Source organism: Rhincodon typus, chromosome 33 (assembly GCF_021869965.1).
Source record: "Rhincodon typus isolate 14 chromosome 33, sRhiTyp1.1, whole genome shotgun sequence".
Lineage (NCBI taxonomy): Eukaryota > Metazoa > Chordata > Chondrichthyes > Orectolobiformes > Rhincodontidae > Rhincodon > Rhincodon typus.
The window spans coordinates 794,113-813,539 of NC_063364.1; the positions used below are offsets into that span (position 1 = coordinate 794,113).

Consider the following 19,427-nt stretch of genomic DNA (forward strand, 5'->3'; position numbering starts at 1 on the left):
CCTGCTCGGCCGGAGGACCCTCTCCCTGCTCGGCCGGAGGACCCTCTTCCTTCTTGGTCGGTAGACTCTCTCCCTCCTTGGCTGGTGGACCCTCTCCCACCTCGGCCGGTGGACCCGCTCCCTTCTCGGCCGGTGGACCCGCTCCCTTCTCGGCCGGTGGACCCGCTCCCTTCTCGGCCGGTGGACCCGCTCCCTTCTCGGCTGGTGGACCCTCTTCCTTCTCAGCCAGTGGACCTTCTCCGGCTTGGTCCAATGGCTCCTGGGTTGATGGTCCTTCTCCCTCCTCAGTCACTGGACCTTCTTTCTTCATTTCTAATCCATCATTGCTTTTTGCATTGGTGTGTCTGGCTTTGGGCATAAGGACAGGCCTGTTCTTGTTGACTTGGTTGCTGGCTTTTTCCTTCAATTGTGCTTCATCTGTCGATTTTTCAATAATAAGAGTCTGAGCTCCAAGTTCTAGTCTCTGTATTCCACTGGACACAGCACTGGCTACCTAGGATATAAAAATAATCTTTAAACACCTTTCATCTTGTGAGAGATCAGTACAACAAAACTATCAGCAACAAAATAAAAGCTGCGCAGCCACAAAAGGAAAAGGTAAAGTAGCATCTGTGGTGACAGCAGAGGAGTTGGTGTTTCAGGTGTAGATTGACAGGTGCTACCTGACCTCAGTTTTTCATGGTGTTTCATAGCAGCAATAAAGTCAATACACTATCGAACAGAAGCTAGCACTGGGCAGACACTGACAGCTAAATTTCCCCATAGTCACATACTCATGGAGGGTGCAGAGGCTCCAAGCTCTACATTAGGATAAGGTATAATATACAAGAATTGAATGAGTAACACTAACTGTTAACACACAATTTCATTCACTGGTAACAGTTACAGCCAATTCCCTCCCAAAGGTAACTGCTTGACCAGTTAACTTTCCAGCTATGGTTCCAGGAACCAAACACCGCTGAGAAATCAAATTGCATCTGTCAGAGGTCATACAGCACTTCCCAGACACCAGTGTGAAAGGCACTCAACTCTCAGAGACTAGAATAGTTTTGACTCTTACTAGATGCCTTCCCACAGCACATAATGTGGCACAAATGGCAGCAAAATTATTGCCAAGAAGAGAAGGATCTTTTGAGATAGAAGTCAAGGAAACCACAAATGGTGGGGCACTTACATGAATACATCGACAAAACTAAATTAAAACTGAAAATAAAATTCATCCCCATCCTTTGGGAGACGTTTGAAAACAGGAGACAAAGGAGAGCCTAAGTGAACTGTGCTGGCATCAGCCAACACTTTGGATTGATTGAGAACATGAAGAACAGAAGAGACCGACACCACCATCTATCCTTTCATCTTATTTGGGAGTGGTAAAAAAAACCTACGTTAACCTAATGGTCATATAACTTTTTTGTTATATTTAACTTATGGATCGTATTTAAACTATTGATCCTTAATAAACTATAGTAAACCACTACTTGCGACCTCAATCCCCTTTTCGATAAGCTATGACCACATCTTATAAATGGAAAGGAAATGCTAACTTACTTTTACTCATTGGAGGAACAGGGATAGAGCATATGATTTCTGACCAATTATATAAATTTCTTTCCTGTACATGTTCTCACAGTCCTAAGAGAAGCCCGTGGCTCTCTCACTGCCCACATTCCCAAGTATGATGGACTTAGCTCTGGCTACAGGTTTAAACATGCAGATATCTAATTTTAAAACTGCTGTCTAATGACTTACTTCTTTCCGATGTTGTCTGGTTGGTGGTCTTCGGGTGTGGTTTATTTTTGCTCTGTTACGTGTTAAGTGATCCAGAGAACACTTTTCATCCACTGTAACCTAGACACAAAAACACTGCTTAACAACTAACCATCATATTGATTTACATTGCAATAAAACATTCAGGACGCTGGCAGAACTAACAGACAGATGTGATATTTGATCCACTTCTTGTTACAGGAATCAAAACAAAGAAAATCCAATTAAGACTCCATGTATTGTCATGCTTTAGGCATCAGAGCATCTTTTGGTTTATGATTCTTCACTGCACAAAGTATTGAAAATATTGGGTGTCTTTCATCAAAAAAAAGGGTCAAATCAGGGATTTAACAGCAGCCAATGAAATGCAGCTCCATGGGAATATGGTGAATCAGTAGTGATAACTTTCACCATGGGATTCAAAGTTTTCTTTGTTGTACATGGATTCCAAACTTTAATTGACTGTTAAGTAGACAGCAGCAGCTTCAAAATTACATATTAATGGCACGTCATCTATATATAAACAAGCCATGAAGTTGGAATCACATCATGCTGTCATGCTCCACTCTCATAGGTTGCTGTCACTCATGAAGTCTATAACAATTTTGGGTTAGTCAGTGACATCATCTTACACTGAGTTCTTAAGCATTATGTTGTCAACCAAGAGTTGGCTGCCATGTAGGTATGATATATAGCATCCATTCAATTTTCTTTTGAAATCATTGATTATTTCTGTTTCTGCCGCTTTTGTAGGCAACAAGCTCTGGGTCATTACCAATCACCATGTAAAAAGGTTCTTCCTCACATTCCCCAACTGCCACCATTGCTCAAAATCTTAAGCCTGTACCTCCTGATGCTTGTACCATCACCTAGTAGTAATCGTCCTTCCTTGTCTATCTTAATCCTAATCTTGTACAAGTTGATCAAATCTTATCTCAATCTTTTTGGTTCCAAGGGGAACAATCTCAGCTTCTCGTCCTTTCTTTCTAGCTAAAATCCTATGTTGCGGGAGCCATTCTGGTAATTTTCCTCTGCATCCTCTTAAGAATCCATATACCCTTCCTAAAATGTGGTGACCAGAACAGGATGCAATACTCTCGCTGTGGCCTAACCAGAGCTTTATAAAGCTTTGTACAACATCCCCGCTTTTCATCTCAATTCCTTTTATATTTAAGTTGCTGAAGAGCCCACAGGCTTTATTAACCTTCTCTCAATAGTCCTCTCACCTTCAAAGGGCAATGCACATTGATGCTGAGGTTTCTCTGTTCCTGTTAGAACTGTGCCATTAAGCCTACATTGCCTCTTTCAATTGCTTCTGCCAAAATGCCTCACCTCATACTGTGCCTCTTTGAATTCCATTCGCCACTTGTCTGCCCTATCTCTAACCTCTCTATATCCTGTTGCAGTTGACTCATGTCACCCACACTGTCAGCTACACTCCAAGCTTGGCATCACTGACAAATTTTAGATATCCTACTCCTTAGTCCAATATGCAATCAATTATATATAGCAAGAAAAGCAGTGGTTCTAGCACTTACCCTTGGGGTACACAAGTGTGCACTATCCTCCAGTCTAAAACACAGCCAACTGCCATGACTCAATTCTTGCTTTCTAAGCCATTTTTCTTTTAATCCAAGTTGCCACTGATCCTCCCATTCCATCAACTTCAGTTTTGTGAACCAGCTTTTTATTTTGGAACTTTGTCAAATGAAAACATCCACTGCCCTTCCTTGATCAACATTTTCTGTTGCTTCATCAAAATATTCAATGAGATTAGTCAAGCATGATCTGCATTTTACAAATCTAGATTTACCCTTGGTTAACTCAAACCTATCCAAGAGTCTGTTGATACCTAAAACTGTATCTTAATATAACTGATATTAAACTACCTGACCTTTAACTGAACAGTGTAGACTAACGAATGAAAATGAGAACAATCACCTGATCAAACTCTTTATTATTTGCTTCTCCAATGGCTTCATTCAGGGCACTGAGCCACGAATCCTTTTCCTCAGCATCATTAATTTGAAATTTTAGTTCAGGTACCTGCAACACAAGAATTGGAGCATCTCAGTTAATGCACCAGTCCTTCTTCCTACCTTCAACTACCCTACCTTGGTTTTAACTCCAGATGTAGATTCCAGGGGTTAGTCACAGACATTACATGACCAGACAGTTCTAGTAGCGGGAAATGAGTAGTGAGATTAAGAGCCACGATGGAATAATTGAGTACAAAGGTCACGAAGGAATAGATGAAGATTTTGGCCAATGAGCTGAAACAGGCATGAAATGGGGCAATATTATAAAACTGGTCTTCTTGGTGATTGGAAGCTCACTTCAGGATCAAATCTGAAACCAAGGTTGCCAACAGATTAACCTAGTCTCAGAATGTTGCCAAGTTTGGATTCAATAGCTAACAAATGGTGTTTGGAGCACGGATTGAAAATAATGGTTTTGATTTTCCCGATATATAAATGGAGAAAACTTGCACTCATCAAGTATTTGATTCTGGACAAGAAGGGAGTGTGTGCAGGAGTGCTGCCAAGATAGAACTGGTGACCGTTAGTGCAGACAAATCTTTGCATTACGCCACCTAAGGGTAGCACGTAGATAGGAAATAAATCCAATCGTCAGGCTAACTGCACAGGCTATATACTCAATGCAGCCCGACTCCACCGGGGCACGCGGTCAGTCGGACCCGACTCCACCGGGGCACGCGGTCAGTCGGACCCGACTCCACCGGGGCACGCGGTCAGTGTAGCCCGACTCCACCGGGCACATGGTCAGTCAGACCCGACTCCACCAGGCACTCAGCTGGACTGGCTGTTTATAACATAAAGAAACAGGGAAAGGAGTATTGAAACACGAGTACACAAAGCTGAATTAGAACCAATGTCTTATCTGTTTGACCCTTCATTCTTCTTGTTTTGTTACTTTTAAAAGATCATTTACCTATAATTTTATTCAGTTTTGGTGAAAGGGTCACAGCTATAGCATCAGTTTCTTTACTGTTCCCAGATGCAGACAGACGTGCTGTGTTCCAGCATTCTGTTTCATTTCAGATTTCTTGAGGTGCAGCACTTTTTATGAAACCATTCATCTGGTAGCAGCTCAAAACCTTTCATTTTCCTTTCTAACTTTCAAGAATTCACAGCTAATCAAGGATGTGCAATGGCCTCTCCTGCTTTGACAAGGAGTCTAATCATATCCATCTCCGATTTATCCCTTCTTCTGTTCCAAGGTCTAAAAGGAGAAGGAGAGAGTGTGTATGTAGAGACAGAAAGAGAGAGAAAGTTTGTGTGTGTATATGTGTGTGTGTGGGTACAGTGCGTGTGAGTGTGTGTTGGGTGGAGGGGTGAGATTTTGTTCCGCATTGGCTTGCCTCTAGCTTCCCTAGACTTTCCACCGCTTTCTTCAGTGATATTTCTAATTTGCCAACTAGCAACACAAAACTAGTCAAACCTTTGCACTGAAACCTATATTGCTACAACTTCCTTGCTCAACCCACAGCCTGTAACACTATTCCTCTTTCATTTCCCTTTGAAACTACCCTGCTGGTAAGTATTCCATATTCTCTTTGTTCCTTTTAGTTCTGTGTATCAGCTGTTCCTTTTCAGTGCTTATTGCTGGACAATTTTGAGGCACTGTTGGGAGATGTTTCCTTTTCATGGGGGAATCTAGAACCAGGGAACATCAAAATAGGGGTTCTCCCATTTAAAATGAAGACAAGCAGGAATTTCTTCTTTCAGAAGGTTGTTAATCTCAGGAATTCTTTACCCAAGAGCAGTGGATAATGGATCATTGAATATAATTCAAGGCTAAATTAGATAGATTTTCAATCTACAAGGGCAAAAGTCTATGGGGACAGGTAGGAAAAGTGGACTTGAGGCAACCGTTAGGGTGGCACGTTGAATGTTATGGCCGCTTCGAGTGGCTGAATAACCCACTTCTCCTCTCAGTTCTTATGTTCTTCATTTCACTTTCCTGTCCACTTTCTATCCCCCTGGATTCCATGAAACAGCAAAGATCCGTCCTTCTAAGCTTTAAGTATATTCAATGATGGAGCATTCAACATCCTTTGGGGTAGAGAATTCCAAACATTGACACCCTTAAAGCAAAGAGATTTCTCGTTATCTCAGTACTAAATGAATGGCCTCTTATCCTGACACTCTGCCCCTACGTTCTAGGCTCCTGGACAGGAAAGCAACATTTTAGTGTCTAGTCTGCCAATGGTTCTTCAGAATCCTGTAAAACTGTAGAATGATGACTTTATTCTTGTACTCCAATCCTCTCCAAAGTCCACCTGCTTGGGGGCTAAGGCCAAAATTTGGACATGTCCCACGGACTACTCGATCATACTCTGTGAATGACACAATGCCAGAGATACCACTATAACAATCCCAGGGTATGCTCTGCTCCACCAGCGGGTCAGATCACCCAGAGATAGCAGTAGAGTGTTACATTTGGTAAAAGATTGCCCTGGCTGTCCTCAACTTTGACTCTGGACCCCATGGAGTCTCATGGTATCAAGTCAAACATGGCAAAGGAAACCTCTTGCTGATCACCACTTACCATTTTAACCCCATCCAGCTAACAAATCATTTCTTTAATGAACAGCAATTTGGATGACAGTGGCAAGAAAATAGAGTGAATTCCAGAAGTGGTGCTTCAATCTCTATCACCATAAGTGGATTAGTAGTACCACTACCGACAGAGCTGATTAAGTCCCTAAAAACAGAGATGCAAGATTGGGGTTGTGGCAAGTAGCGAGTGAATAAATGAGAAGGAAAAATGCTACTTGACCTGGTCCTCACCTATCTACCTGCTGTAGATGCATCTGTCCATTACAATACTAATGAGATTAACTATTGCCCAATCCTTGTGGAGATCAAGTTCTACCTTCATTTTGAGTATAGCCTCCGTTGCCTAAATGAAATAGATTTTGAAAAGATTTGGTAACTCAAAACTGGCCATCCAGCAATGTGCCATCAGCAACAGCAGAATTGTATCCAACAACAATGTGTAACCTTATGTCCTGACATGTCCCTATCTCTACAATGGCCATGAAGCCAGGTGAATCAACCTTGGTTCAATGGAGATTGTAGGACAGCATGCCAGGAGCAGCACTAGGCACACTTAAAAGTGAGGTCTTAAGTTAGTGAAGAAAAAACCTTGCATTCCAAGCAGTGAAAGCTGCCTGCAATGAACAAGGTTATATGATCCCACAACCAATGGATCTGATCAGGTTCTGCAGTCCGGCCCAATACTCCTTCAAACTTTTCATGCCACTGCACGTACCTCCAAGGTCTATGCACAGCAACAGTTTCCGCAAGTAGAAGCTATGTGTCAATATGCCAATTGGGAAGCTTTGCGCATGTCAGTTGCGTAGCTGTGCAGCTTAGGGGCAACATTGGTACTGCCACATCCAGTTGTGATTGGTGGTGGGAAATTAAAAACTAACACAAGGTGGAGGCTCTGTAAATATCCCCAACCTCAATGATGGGGAAGCCCAGCATTTCAGTGCAAAAGATAAGCTGAGGCATTTGCAACCACCTTCAGCCAGAAAAGCCTCACAAATGTCAGTCTTCTTTCATGATTTGATTCACTTAAGAAACAGTTGAAGGCACTGGATGCTGCAAAGGTTACAAGCTGTGACAACAATGCAGCTGCACTTCTGAAGAATAGCATTCCAGAACCAGCCATGCTCTGGGCCAAACTGTTTCAGTACAGCTACAAATCTGGCATCTACTTGACAATGTGAAAAGATGCCCAGATGTGCCCTGTCCACAAAAAGCAGGGCAAATCCATTACTACCCCATCAATCTAATTTCAATCATCAGTAAAGTCATGGATGCTGTTGTCAGTAGTCCTAACAAGCAGCATTATCAGCAATAACCTGCTCAACGATGCTCAGTTTGATTTCTGCCAGGGCTACTGAGTTCCTGCCCTTTTAACAGCTTTGCTCCAAATATGGGAAAAAGACCTGAACTTGAGTGGTGAAGTGAGAGAAAATGCTCTGAATATCAAGGCAAAATGTGACTGACTGTGGCAATAAGGAGATTCAACAAAACTGAAGCCAACAGAAATCAGAAAAACACTCTGCTGGTTACAGTCAGATATAGCTAATCACGGTCATTGAAGACCAAGCATCTCAGTCCTGAGGCATTGCTGCAGGTGCTCCTCAGAGTACTGTCCCAGGTCTCACCATCTTCAGCTTCTTCATCGATGATCTTCCATTAATCATAAAGTCAGATGTGGGAATGTTTGTTGATGATTGCACAGTGTTAAGTGTCTATGTTCCCTTTAACTTTTCCTGCTGCTGCATGCGTGGCAGTGACTTCCTCAAATGGAAGTCAATGCATCAGCACACCAATCGGCACCTATAGACTTCCAAGTGGCTTTGTTACCGTGCAGCTTAGAGGGAACGTTGTTCAGTACTATTTGTTACTTCTCAGATACTGAAGCAGTCCTGGTCCAAATGCAGTAAGACCTGGACAACATTCTGCTTGGGCTAATGTGTGGCAACACAAGTGCCAGGCAATGACTTTATACAGCAAGAGAGAATGTAAGTATCTCCTGTTGTCATTCACTAGCATTACCATCACTGAATCCTTCACCATCAATATCCTGGGTGTTATCATTGCCCAAAAATAGAACTGTGGCTACGAGAACAGATCAGAGGCTGCAGTGAGGAACCCACTTTCTGTCTTCCGAAAGCCTGTCCACTATTCACACAGCACAAGTCAGGAGTGTGAAGGAACCCTCCAATTATTCAGTAAGTGCAGCTCTGACAACACCCAAGAAGTTCATCACCATTCAGGAGAAAGCAGCCTGCTTGATTGGCATCCCATCCACTACCCTCAATATTCACTTTCCCTGCCACAGATGCATAGTGGCAGCAGTGTGCATCAACAAGATGCACCACAACAATTCATCAAACTCTTCTGCCATCTTCCAAACTTGCAACCTCCAGCACCTTGGAGGATAAGGGCAGCAGAAGCAAGAGAACACTACTAACTGCAAGTTCCCATCCAAATGACACATCATTTGACTTGGAACTGTACTGCAATCCCTTCACTGTCACTAGGTCAAAATCGTTGAACTTTCTTCCTAATAGGATTAGGACCCTACATCATGTGGACTGAAGCAGTCCAAAAATGAGGCTTCTCAAGGGCAATTAGGAATGGCCAATAAATGCTGGCCTAGCCAGCAATGTCCACATCACATTAAAGTACCAAAAAGGAGGCTAGGGTTCGAATCCCATTTGCTTCAGAGCCATGTAACAACATCTCTGAACAGGTTGGTTCAAAAATATCTGCAAGTTCCAAGTCATTTAATATTTTTCCACTTTTTAATTCTTATAAAAAAAGGGAATAACCTCACACTGCCCCCATGTTATACTAATTCTGCCATTTTGTTGCCTACTCATTTAACTGCCTTTATCAGTGTGCAATGTCTTTGTAGCCTCTTCACTGCTTACATTGCCACTTTTGGTGTCTTTGCCTAAGTCATTAACATAGATTGTAAATAGCTGAGGCCTAGCAATTGTTCTTTCTGCATTGGACTAGTTTTAACTCAAAAATGACACATCTATTCCCATTCTTGCCTCCCTGTTTGTTAGCCAATCTTTCAACATTGCTGTGGAAAAATAACACACTGTCAAAGCTTTTCATCTTGCATTCATCCGGACAGGCACAAGAAACTATATCTTAAAGACAGCAACAATTCATACTGTGAGTGTTGACTGAGTAGAAAGTCAACTGATCAGTTGAGACATTGCCATTGAGACTGCACCAGGAAACTATAATCCTCCAAGCTTTGTTTAATTCAGGAAAGGCACAATACCCTTATTCGTTCACAGCATGAGGGCGTCACTGGCTCGGCAGCATTTATTGCCCATCCTTAATTGCCCAGAGGGCAGTTAAGAGTCAACCACATTGCTGTGGGTCTAGAGTCACATGTCGGCCAGACCAGGTAAGGATGGCAGCTTCCTTCCCTAAAAGGCATTAGTGCACCAGATGGGTTTTTCGGACAATCGACGATGGATTCATCGTCATCATTAGACTCTTAATTCCAAATATTTATTGAATTCAAATTCCACCATCTGCCATGGCAGGATTCGAACCCAGGTCCCCAGAACATTATCTAGGTCTCTGGATTAACATTTCAGCGATAATACCACTAGGCCATCGCCTCCCCACAACATGCTCCTCTTCCCTGCAGAGGACAGGTTCCTGCAGACAAATATTTGTAACTTCTGGCAAGCATAAGTGAGTCTGTTGCAAACCCCAACTCACAACCTTATATTGGTTGTTATATAATTCTAAGCACGATCAAGGTTGTTCAGCATGTACTACTGAATTATGGAATCGCATCTAATGTTAGACATTATGTTCACAGTTTTGAAATATGGATTGGTGACGTACTCTGCCTATCGTAAACAATCGCAAGGGTGTGCCATTTGATACCATCTGCCTGGCATTGGGACATATGGTCTACAAACCTAACATCGCATCAACATTAAAAGTGGGCTTATGTCTCAGGTTTTTCTGCAGTCTACTCAGGCTTTATTTCTTCAGAGAAATTGAGGGATTGATGAGACAATACATACTAGTAGAAAATAATGTTCTACAGATGTGTTAATCAATTACATTGGTTTACATGGTCAAAAGTCACATGACTCCAGGTTACAGTCCAACAGGTTTATTTGAAATCACAAGCTTTTGAAGCACTGCCCCTTTGTCAGGTGAAATAGGTTTGCAACAGACTTCGCCTGATGAAGGTGCAGTGCTCCAAAAGCTTATGATTTCAAATAAACCTGCTGGACTATAACCTGGTATCGTGTGAATTTTGACTTTGTCCACTTCAGTCCAACACCGGCACCTCCACATCTTGTTTACATGGAAATAGGAAAGCATTCAGATGGGGTAGAGGAAGTGACAGACTTTAAGAATATACGTCCACAGATCCCTGAAAGTGACAGGACAAGTAGATAATGTGGTAGAGAAGGCATATGGGATGCTTTCCTTCATTCAACACAGTACTGAATAAAAAAGCATGGAAACTGGAACACCATAAGACATTGGTTAGGTCATAGCTGCAATGCTGTGTACAGTCCTTGTCACCACATTACAGGAAAAATGTAATTGTTCCAGGGTAAGTACAGAGGGGATTTACAGAATGCTGCCAGGGTTTGAAATCTGCAGCTTATATGGAATGATTGAATAGATTAGAGTTGTTTTCCTTAGAAAAGATGAGGGTGAGGGGTTACTTAATGAAGGTACAATTTAATGAGGGGCTTGGATAGAGTGGACAGGGAAGACCAGATTCCCCCAGTGGAGAGGCCAATTACCAGAGGCACAGATTTAAGGTGAATGGTAGAAGGATTAGAGGGAAACGATTTGATTTTGATTTTGATTTTGATTTTATTGTCACAAGTTCTGAAATACAGCTTTGTTTATGAGCGGTACAGGCGGATTACAGTAAGCAAAGGATGTACAGATCACAAAAGACTTACAGGCATTCAGGTTACATTATTTGAGGCTGGGGTCCATTCAACAGTCTGAAAACAACTGGAAAGAAGCCGTTCCTGAACCTGCATGTGCATGTGTTCAGGCTTCTGTACCTGATGGAAGACGTTCTAGGAGGTCATTACTGGGGTGCAATGGGTCTTTGATGATGTCAGCCGCCTTTCTGCGACAGCGAGCCGCGTAAATAGAGTCCATGGATGGAACATTGGCTTCCATGATGGTCTGGGCTGTGCACACCACCTTCTGTAGTTTCTTACTGTCCTGGGCAGAGCAGTTGCTATACCAGGCCGTTATGCATCCAGACAGTACGCTTTCAATGGTGCATCTGTAGAAGTTGGTGAGGGACCTTATGGACATGCCAAATTTCCTGACCCGCCTGAGGAAGAAGAGGCGTTGTTGTACCTTCTTGACTGTCGCATTTACATGGGAAGGCCAGGACATGTTGTCAGTTATCATCACTCCGAGGAACTTGATGCTCTTCATCCTCTCAACCTCAGTTCCGTTGATGTAGATGGGGGTGTGTTCTCCTCCTTTCTTTCTGAAGTCGATGATCAGTTCTTTAGTTCTGTCGACATTGAGAGAAAGGTTGTTCTCGTTGCACCACGTCACCAAGCCCTCTATGTCCATTCTGTATATTGAATCATCATTGTTAGATACCCACTATGGTGGTGTCATCAGTGAACCGGTAGATGGCATTCGTTTGGAATTTGGCAACGCAGTTGTATATGTATACAGAGTACAGGAGGGGGCTGAGGACGCATCCTTGGGGGGCTCCAAAGTTGAGTGCTATTGTGGAGGAGGTGCAGTTACCTATCCTCACTGATTGCAGCCTATTGGTCAGAAAGCTGAGGATCCAGTTGCAGACAGTGGAGCCAAGACCAAGGTCACACAGTTTTGAGATCAGTCTGAAGGGGATAATGGTGTTGAAGGTGGAGCTGTAGTCAATGAGCAGGAGTCTGACGTAGATGTCTTCATTGTCCAGATGTTCCAGGGACGAGTACAGGGCTAGGGATATGGCATCCTCTGTGGACCTGTTATGTCTGTAGGCAAACAGTAGGGGATTGAGGCAAGTTGGGAGACTGGTGTTGATGTGGGCCATGACCAGTCTCTCGAAGCACTTTATGACTTAAAAGTTTTCAAGAAGATTTGTAGCTCGATGAGGTTGTAGACATGCTCGCCGAGCCGGTGGGTTTGGTTGCAAACATTTCATCACCCTGCTAGGTAACATCGTCAGTGCACCGCCACTGAAGTGTTGGCGTTCTGTCCCACTTGTTATTTATATGCCTTGGTTTGCTGGGGTGGTTGGTATTACTTCCGGTTCTGTTCTTCAGTGGTTTGTATATTGGATCCTGTTCAGTGTGCTTATTTATGGAGTTCTGGTTGGAATGCCAGGCCTCCAGGAATTCCCTGGTGTATCTGTTTAGCTTGTGCTATTATGGATGTGTTGTCCCGGTCGAATTCGTATCCTTCTTTGTCCATGTGTATTGAGAGCAGTGAGAATTGGTTGTGTTCGTTGTGGCTAGTTGGTGTTTGTATATCCTTATAGCCAGTTTTCTTCCAGTTTGGCCTATGTAATGTTTCTCACAGTCCTTGCATGGTATTTTGACTATTACATTAGTTTTATTGGTTGTGGGTATGGGGTCCATTACGTTTGTCAGTAGTTGTCGCAGTGTGGTTGTTGGTTTGTGGGTTACCCTGATACTTAGGGGTCTGAGTAGTGTTGTGGTCATCTCTGATATGTCTCTGATGTACAACAGGGTGACTAGCGTGTCTTGCTGTGTTGTGTCTTCCTGCTGTGGTCTGTCATGGAGGTAATGGCGGATTGTGCTTTTTGGGTATTCGCTCCTTTTAAAAACTTTCTACAAGTGCTCCTGTTCTGCTTTGTGCAATTCCAGGTTGCTGCAGCGTGTTGTGGCTCACTTGAATAATGCCCTGATGCAGCTCCGTTTATGGGTGTTGGGGTGGTTGCTGGTGTAATTAAGTACCTGGTCCGTATGTGTGGTCTTTCTGTATACGCTAGTCTGGAGATCCCGTTGTTCTTACGTTCAACCATTATGTCCAGGAAGGGTAGGCAGTTGTTGTTCTCTTCTTCTTTTGTGAATTTTATTCCGGTGAGGATGTTGTTTATGTTTCGGTGGGTTTCTTCTAGTTGTGCGTTTGATAATCACGAAGGTGTCATCTACATAGCAGACCCAGAGTCTGGGTTGGATAATGGGGAATGCTGTCTGTTAATCTATGCATTACCGCTTCACCTAGCAGTCCTGATATCGGGGATCCCATTGGTGTTTCATTGATTTGTTTAAATATACAGTCGTTGAAGGTGAAGTGGTTTGTGAGGCACAGATCCAGCAGTTTCAGGGTGCTGTCCTTGTTGATGCTGTCGGTGTTGTGGGATGCCTGTCTTCTGGATTCATCCAGCAGTGTGGCAATTGTCTCTTTGGCTACGTCATTGTTTATGGATGTAAGTAGTGCTGTTACATCAAAGGATACAATTATCTTGTCCTCTTCTATTCTGGTGTCTTTGATGATGTTGAGGAATTCTTGGGAGGAGTGGATGGGGTGGGTAGTGTTGTCAACTAAGTATTACAGTTTCCGTTGTGGTTCTTTGGCCAGTCTATATGTTGGTGAGCCAGGTAGTGAGCCAATGGGTCTGAGGGGGACCCCTGGCTTGTGTATCTTCGGGAATAAGGCTACACAAATGCCAACCAGCCACCAAGAGGCACGATCAATTCACACTGGTCTCGATACACACGGACGAAGGACACAAATTCGACGGGGACAACACATCCATAATAGCACAAGCCAAACAGAGACATGCCAGGGAATCCTGGAGGCCTGGCATTCCAACCAGAATTCCATCAACAAGCACATTGAACTGGACACGATATACAAACCACTGAAAAACAGTGTTAATACCAACCACCCCAGCAAACCGAGGCATGTGAATAACAAGCAGGACAGAACACCAACGCTTCAGTGGAGGTGCACTGATGATCATAGAATCACTACAGTGTGGAATCAGGCCCTTCGGCCCAACAAGTCCACACCGACCCTCAGAGCATCCCACCCAGAGCCATCCCCCTATAACCCAACAAATCTACACATCCCTGGACACTATGGGCAATTCACCATGGCCAATCCACCTAACCTGCACCTCTTTGGACTGCAGGAGGAAACCGGAGCGCCCGGAGGAAACACACGCCGACACAGGGAGAATGTGCAAACTCCACACAGATTGTCGCCCAAGGGTGGAAGCAAACCTGGGTCCCTGTGAAATGTTAAAGGGTTAATATCTGTTCTGCTGACATATAAGAAATTAGGTGCTTCGTGGGTGCGCTTGTCTCGCAGACAAAATGGGGTAATCTAATTATACTCTGCTCTCTGTAAACGTTGAACTAAGGCTAAAAAGATCTCGCAGACAAAAGGTGATAATCTAATTATACTCTGCTCTCTGTAAATGCTAAAAGGATAAGGAAATACCTCGTCTTACACATTGTTTTTCGGCAGCTAACCTTTGTTTTACTGTTAGATGATTAAGTTACGTGATTATGGGGAAGAAAAAAAATTGTATCTTGTATGCACGTCTGACTGTGCTGTAAAAACCTATATAAAGGGAGGACGGTTCCCTTACAGAGAGCATCGCTTGACACGCCTCCTCAAGCCCTGCGAAGATTGTTAAGTGATCCTCCAAAGCTTGTACTTGCTTAAATAAACTGTGGCTTTTCACAGAAGTTGGCATATTGCATTTGTATCAAGTGCGAAGGAATCTCCTAAAAGGGAACTCAACACCTGGTGCTGTGAGGCAGCAGTGCTAACCACTGTGTCACCGTGCCGCCTAGTCTGTCACCTAATAGGGTGACGAAACATCTGCAATCAAACACACCGGCTCGGCAAGAATGTCTGCAACTGCACTTCATGATTATTGAAGTCAGAGCTATTGGGCAGTAGTCATTAAGTCATTAAGGATGTAAATGTTTTTACATCCAGAGGGCGGAGGGTGCCTGGAATTCTTTGTATAGTTTGGTGTTTGAGGTGGAAACTCTGAGTATATCTGGACGGAACCAGGATCACGTGAAGCACTGTAATCTGCCAGGCTACAGACCGTGTGCTGGAAAATGGGAATAGAATAGGCAACTAGTTTACTTTGCAAAGACACGTTTAGCTGATCGGCTTCCTTCTGTGCCAAAACATGTCTACAGATTGATGGAATGGGTTGAATGGGTCTAACATGGTCTAACTAGGTTTGTTTTGGGGACTGTGGGTGGGGTGTGTGGAGGGGACAGGAGAGTCTAGAACAAGGGGTCACAGGGTAGAGCATCCAGTTGAGTTGAGGAGAAATTTTCTTACTGAGATTGTGGTCACCCTGGGAAATTTATCACCAGTTATGGTGGTGGAGGCCAAGACAACAAACACATTTGTAAAAAAAAAATTGCTGGTCACAAAATGTGTCAAGGGATGTGAAGAGAGCATGGGAAGTTTGGAATAGACATTATGTTCTGAGTTTTGAAATATGGATTGGTCAAGTATTCTGGGGAAAGCATGGGGAGTATAGCATAGACAGATAATGGAGTTGATAGCCCAGTGACATTATCACTAGACTGTTAATCAGAGACCCAGGTATTGTTCTAGGAACACAAGTTCAAATCCCATCAAGGCAGAAGGTGGAATTTGAATTCAACAGAAATGTGGAACTAAGAGTCTAATGATGATCATGAAGCCATTATCGATTGTTGGAAAAACCCATTTCATTCTTTACATTCCCAGTAATTAAGAATGCTTGACATGCAGTTCATGGCTCTCTGTCGAAGTCACTGATTATCTCAGCTGAGACCAAAATCAAGCTCTTCTCCATTAAGGGACACTGATCTTTAACTTTTGGCACCTTAACAAGGAATAAAAACTATGCTAGCTCTCAAAAGGAATGGTTTCCACTCAACATTCAACACCCCCAAATTCCAACAAAATCCCCTGTACCCAACAATGGCCAGTCCTGAGCATGTGCTGTAGTCAATATGACAGCCTCATGCATCTGATATGCCAGTGAACTGCAGTCACAGTAAAACAAACTTTGCAGACAAAATGAGAACATAAAGAACCAGCACAGAACAACCAGGAACAGGAGGAAGCCAAAAACAAAAACAGAAATAGCTGGGAAAGTTCAGCAGGTCTGGCACGTCTGTGGACAGAAATCAGAGTTAACATTTTGGGTCCAGTGACCCTTCTTCAGAACAGGAGGAAGCTATTCAGTTGCTCAAGCTTGTTCAACATTTCTATTAGATAATTGTTAATCTATAAATAAACTCCTTTTACTTTGAGACAACAAGGTGCAGGGCTGGATGAACACAGCAGGCCAAGCAGCATCATAGGAGCTTTCATACCCTTTGCGAGAAATCTTGCCAAAATCAGTTTTGAAAATTTCAAATTACCCCAACCTGAACAAATTTTTCAGGAGAGGACTCCAGATTTTATTACCCTATATGTGAAATAGTGCTTTGTTCCTGATAAGCCTGGCTCTAATTCCGAGACAACATCGCCCGATTTGGTCTGTACACCAGAGGAAATAGCTTTTGTCTATCCATCATACTAAATCCTTTAATCATCTTGAAACTTAAGCTTAGTCTATGCAGCCTGCATGCTTTAACCCTTTAACTCTGGTAACATTCTAAGTAATTTGCATGGTACCTTCCTGCCCAACCTACAATACGTCTTCCTATGGGACAGTGAATACAATACAGATGGAGTCTAACCAGGACTTAACATAACTTCCTCCAACTGGTATTTCAGCCAATCTTGGATAAAGGACTAGCATACCATCAGCCTTTTAATTTTTTTTGTACCTGTCCACTTGTTTTTAGTAGTTTCTGACATTGGATCCATAAATCTCTCTACTCCTCCACAGTTCCTAGCTTCTCACGACTTGCAAAATACTCCAATCCATCTCTTAGGCTCAAAACAAATGACATCTCATCGCCAGTTTTGCAACCGTCTTCTCACAGCTAGACTCCTTACAATCAAGAGTTAAACACATTTCGAACACTGTTGCAACTTACTTAAGATGTTGACAAATTCTGATCTTAATTATTCTTTATTGTGTTGTTACTTGATACACCAAACCCACAAATCTGGATGGATTTCATTTCTCAATGTTGTCACCTTTCACAACATCTTTCTTATTGCTGCTGGAACTCAGAACTTGAATTTTCAAACTTAATGAGAGTTTAGATTTAAAACTCGCTTTAATCACTGTGTGGAGCTGGAGGAACACAGCAGGGCAGGCAGCATCAGAGGAGCAGGAAAGCCGACTTTTCAGAAAGAAGGGTCCAGACCCGAAACGTCAGCTTTCCTGCTCCTCTGATGTTGCCTGGTCTGCTGGGTTCCTCCAGTTCCACACCTTGTTATCTCAGACTCCAGCATCGGCAGTTCCTACTATCTCGCATTAAACGCTCCTTTGTTTCACAATAACCCTGTGCAAGCTGCTCTGCTACAATCTTGCACAAAATCCACTGCTTTGATTTTGAATCACAGTACTTTACAGGACAAAGGGAGGTTATTCAATCTCTGATGCTCTTTAAAAGGGCTGTCCAACTTGCCCCATACTCCAAATTAATTTTTTCCAAACTCATGTCCAATTATGAAATCATCAAGTCATAGAGCACGGACTGCTTCTGAAAATTCCAATCAGACATAATTCCAACATAGAATCATATAGCACAGAAACAGACCCTACGGTCCAACTCATCCATGCTGACTAAGTTTCCCAAATTAAACCAGTCCCATTTGCCTGTGTTCAGCCCATATCTCTCTGAACCTCTATTCATGTACCTGTCTAAAAGTCCTTAAATGTTGTAACTGTACCTGTATCTACCACTTCCGCTGGCAGTTTATTCCACACACGAACTATCCTGTGTGAAAACATCACCTCCCTGGTCTCCCTCAAATCCTTCTCCTCTCACCCCAAAAATATGCCCCCTAGTTCTGAACTCCCCCACCCTAGGAGACAACCCTTGCTATTCACCCTATCTGTGCCCCCCATGATTCTATATACCTCCAGAAGGTCACCCCTCAACTTTCTATGATCCAGCGAAAAGTCCCAGACCATCCAGCCTCTCTAAATAACACAAACCCTCCAGTCCCAGCAAGATCCTTGTAAACCTTTTCTGAGCCCTCTCAATTTAATAATATCCTTCCTTCCGTGATTTACAAAAATATTGCCAGGGCTTTATAATTGCAGGTATTAGCAAAGTCTAGATGGAGGAGGCCAAGTAGTGACCCAATCTAGGCCCACAAAATGTGGGTGCCTGTCCAGAACGGACAGGAAAAACCCGTATCCCCTAGCAGAGATATTAATCACCAGAGGACACAGATTTAAGGTGATTGCTAGAAAGTATGGAGGGGACATGAGGAAAAACCCCCTCACTCAGAGGGTGGTGGATGTCCAGAATTCACTGCTTGGATATCTGGAATTGAGATGGAAATCCTCAACTCATTTAAAAAGGAACCTGGATCTAGACCTGAAGCACTGTAACATGCAAGGCTATGGACCAAGTCTGGGAGTGGGATCAGAACACGCAGCAAATTTATTTAGGGTTGAATGGCCTTTCTCTGTACTGTAACCTTTCTATGATTTTATGGTTTGAAGTAATTGCTTTCTCAGATCTAAATTTTGATACCAAAGTGTGAAATCCCTTAAGTCTTTAACCTTCAATGGACCTCTTACACTCTTAAAAAGCATAATGGAAAGGATTATTTATTGGAAACTTATTTTACTGACATCAAATCTATTTTTAAAAAATGACATTAGTATGTCAAAATCATTAACCATTAAGGATACAATTACGTTTCTTGTTAATAGGATGGTGGTTTAGCTTTGAAACTAAATCCTACAAAGAAATATAAACTACCCTATTACAGGACAGTACAAATTTTAAAAATCATTTTTCAGTCATAATAGACTTTTACAAAATAATTACTGATATCAATTTTAACATCAGAGCAGTACTAAAGAGGAAATTCATTGTACAACTGCTTCAAAATTAAAAAAAACACAAAGAATTGCAAAGAGACAGCCAATGCTGGAGTCAGAGATAACACAGTGTGGCGCTGGAGGAACACAGCAGGCCAGGCAGCATC

General features: G+C 42.8%; 1 protein-coding gene across 1 annotated transcript in view; it reads right to left on the bottom strand.

Moving 5' to 3' along the window:
* LOC109924055 (pleckstrin homology domain-containing family O member 1-like) overlaps positions 1 to 19,427 on the bottom strand; it is a 50,342-nt gene that overhangs the window by 1,582 nt on the left and 29,333 nt on the right. The window contains exons 4-6 of the mRNA XM_048615975.1: positions 3,709 to 3,813; positions 1,750 to 1,848; positions 19 to 493 (exon numbers count right to left, since the gene is read on the bottom strand). Coding sequence (XP_048471932.1) covers positions 19 to 493; positions 1,750 to 1,848; positions 3,709 to 3,813 — 679 coding nt within the window. The remainder of the gene's footprint in view (positions 1 to 18; positions 494 to 1,749; positions 1,849 to 3,708; positions 3,814 to 19,427) is intronic.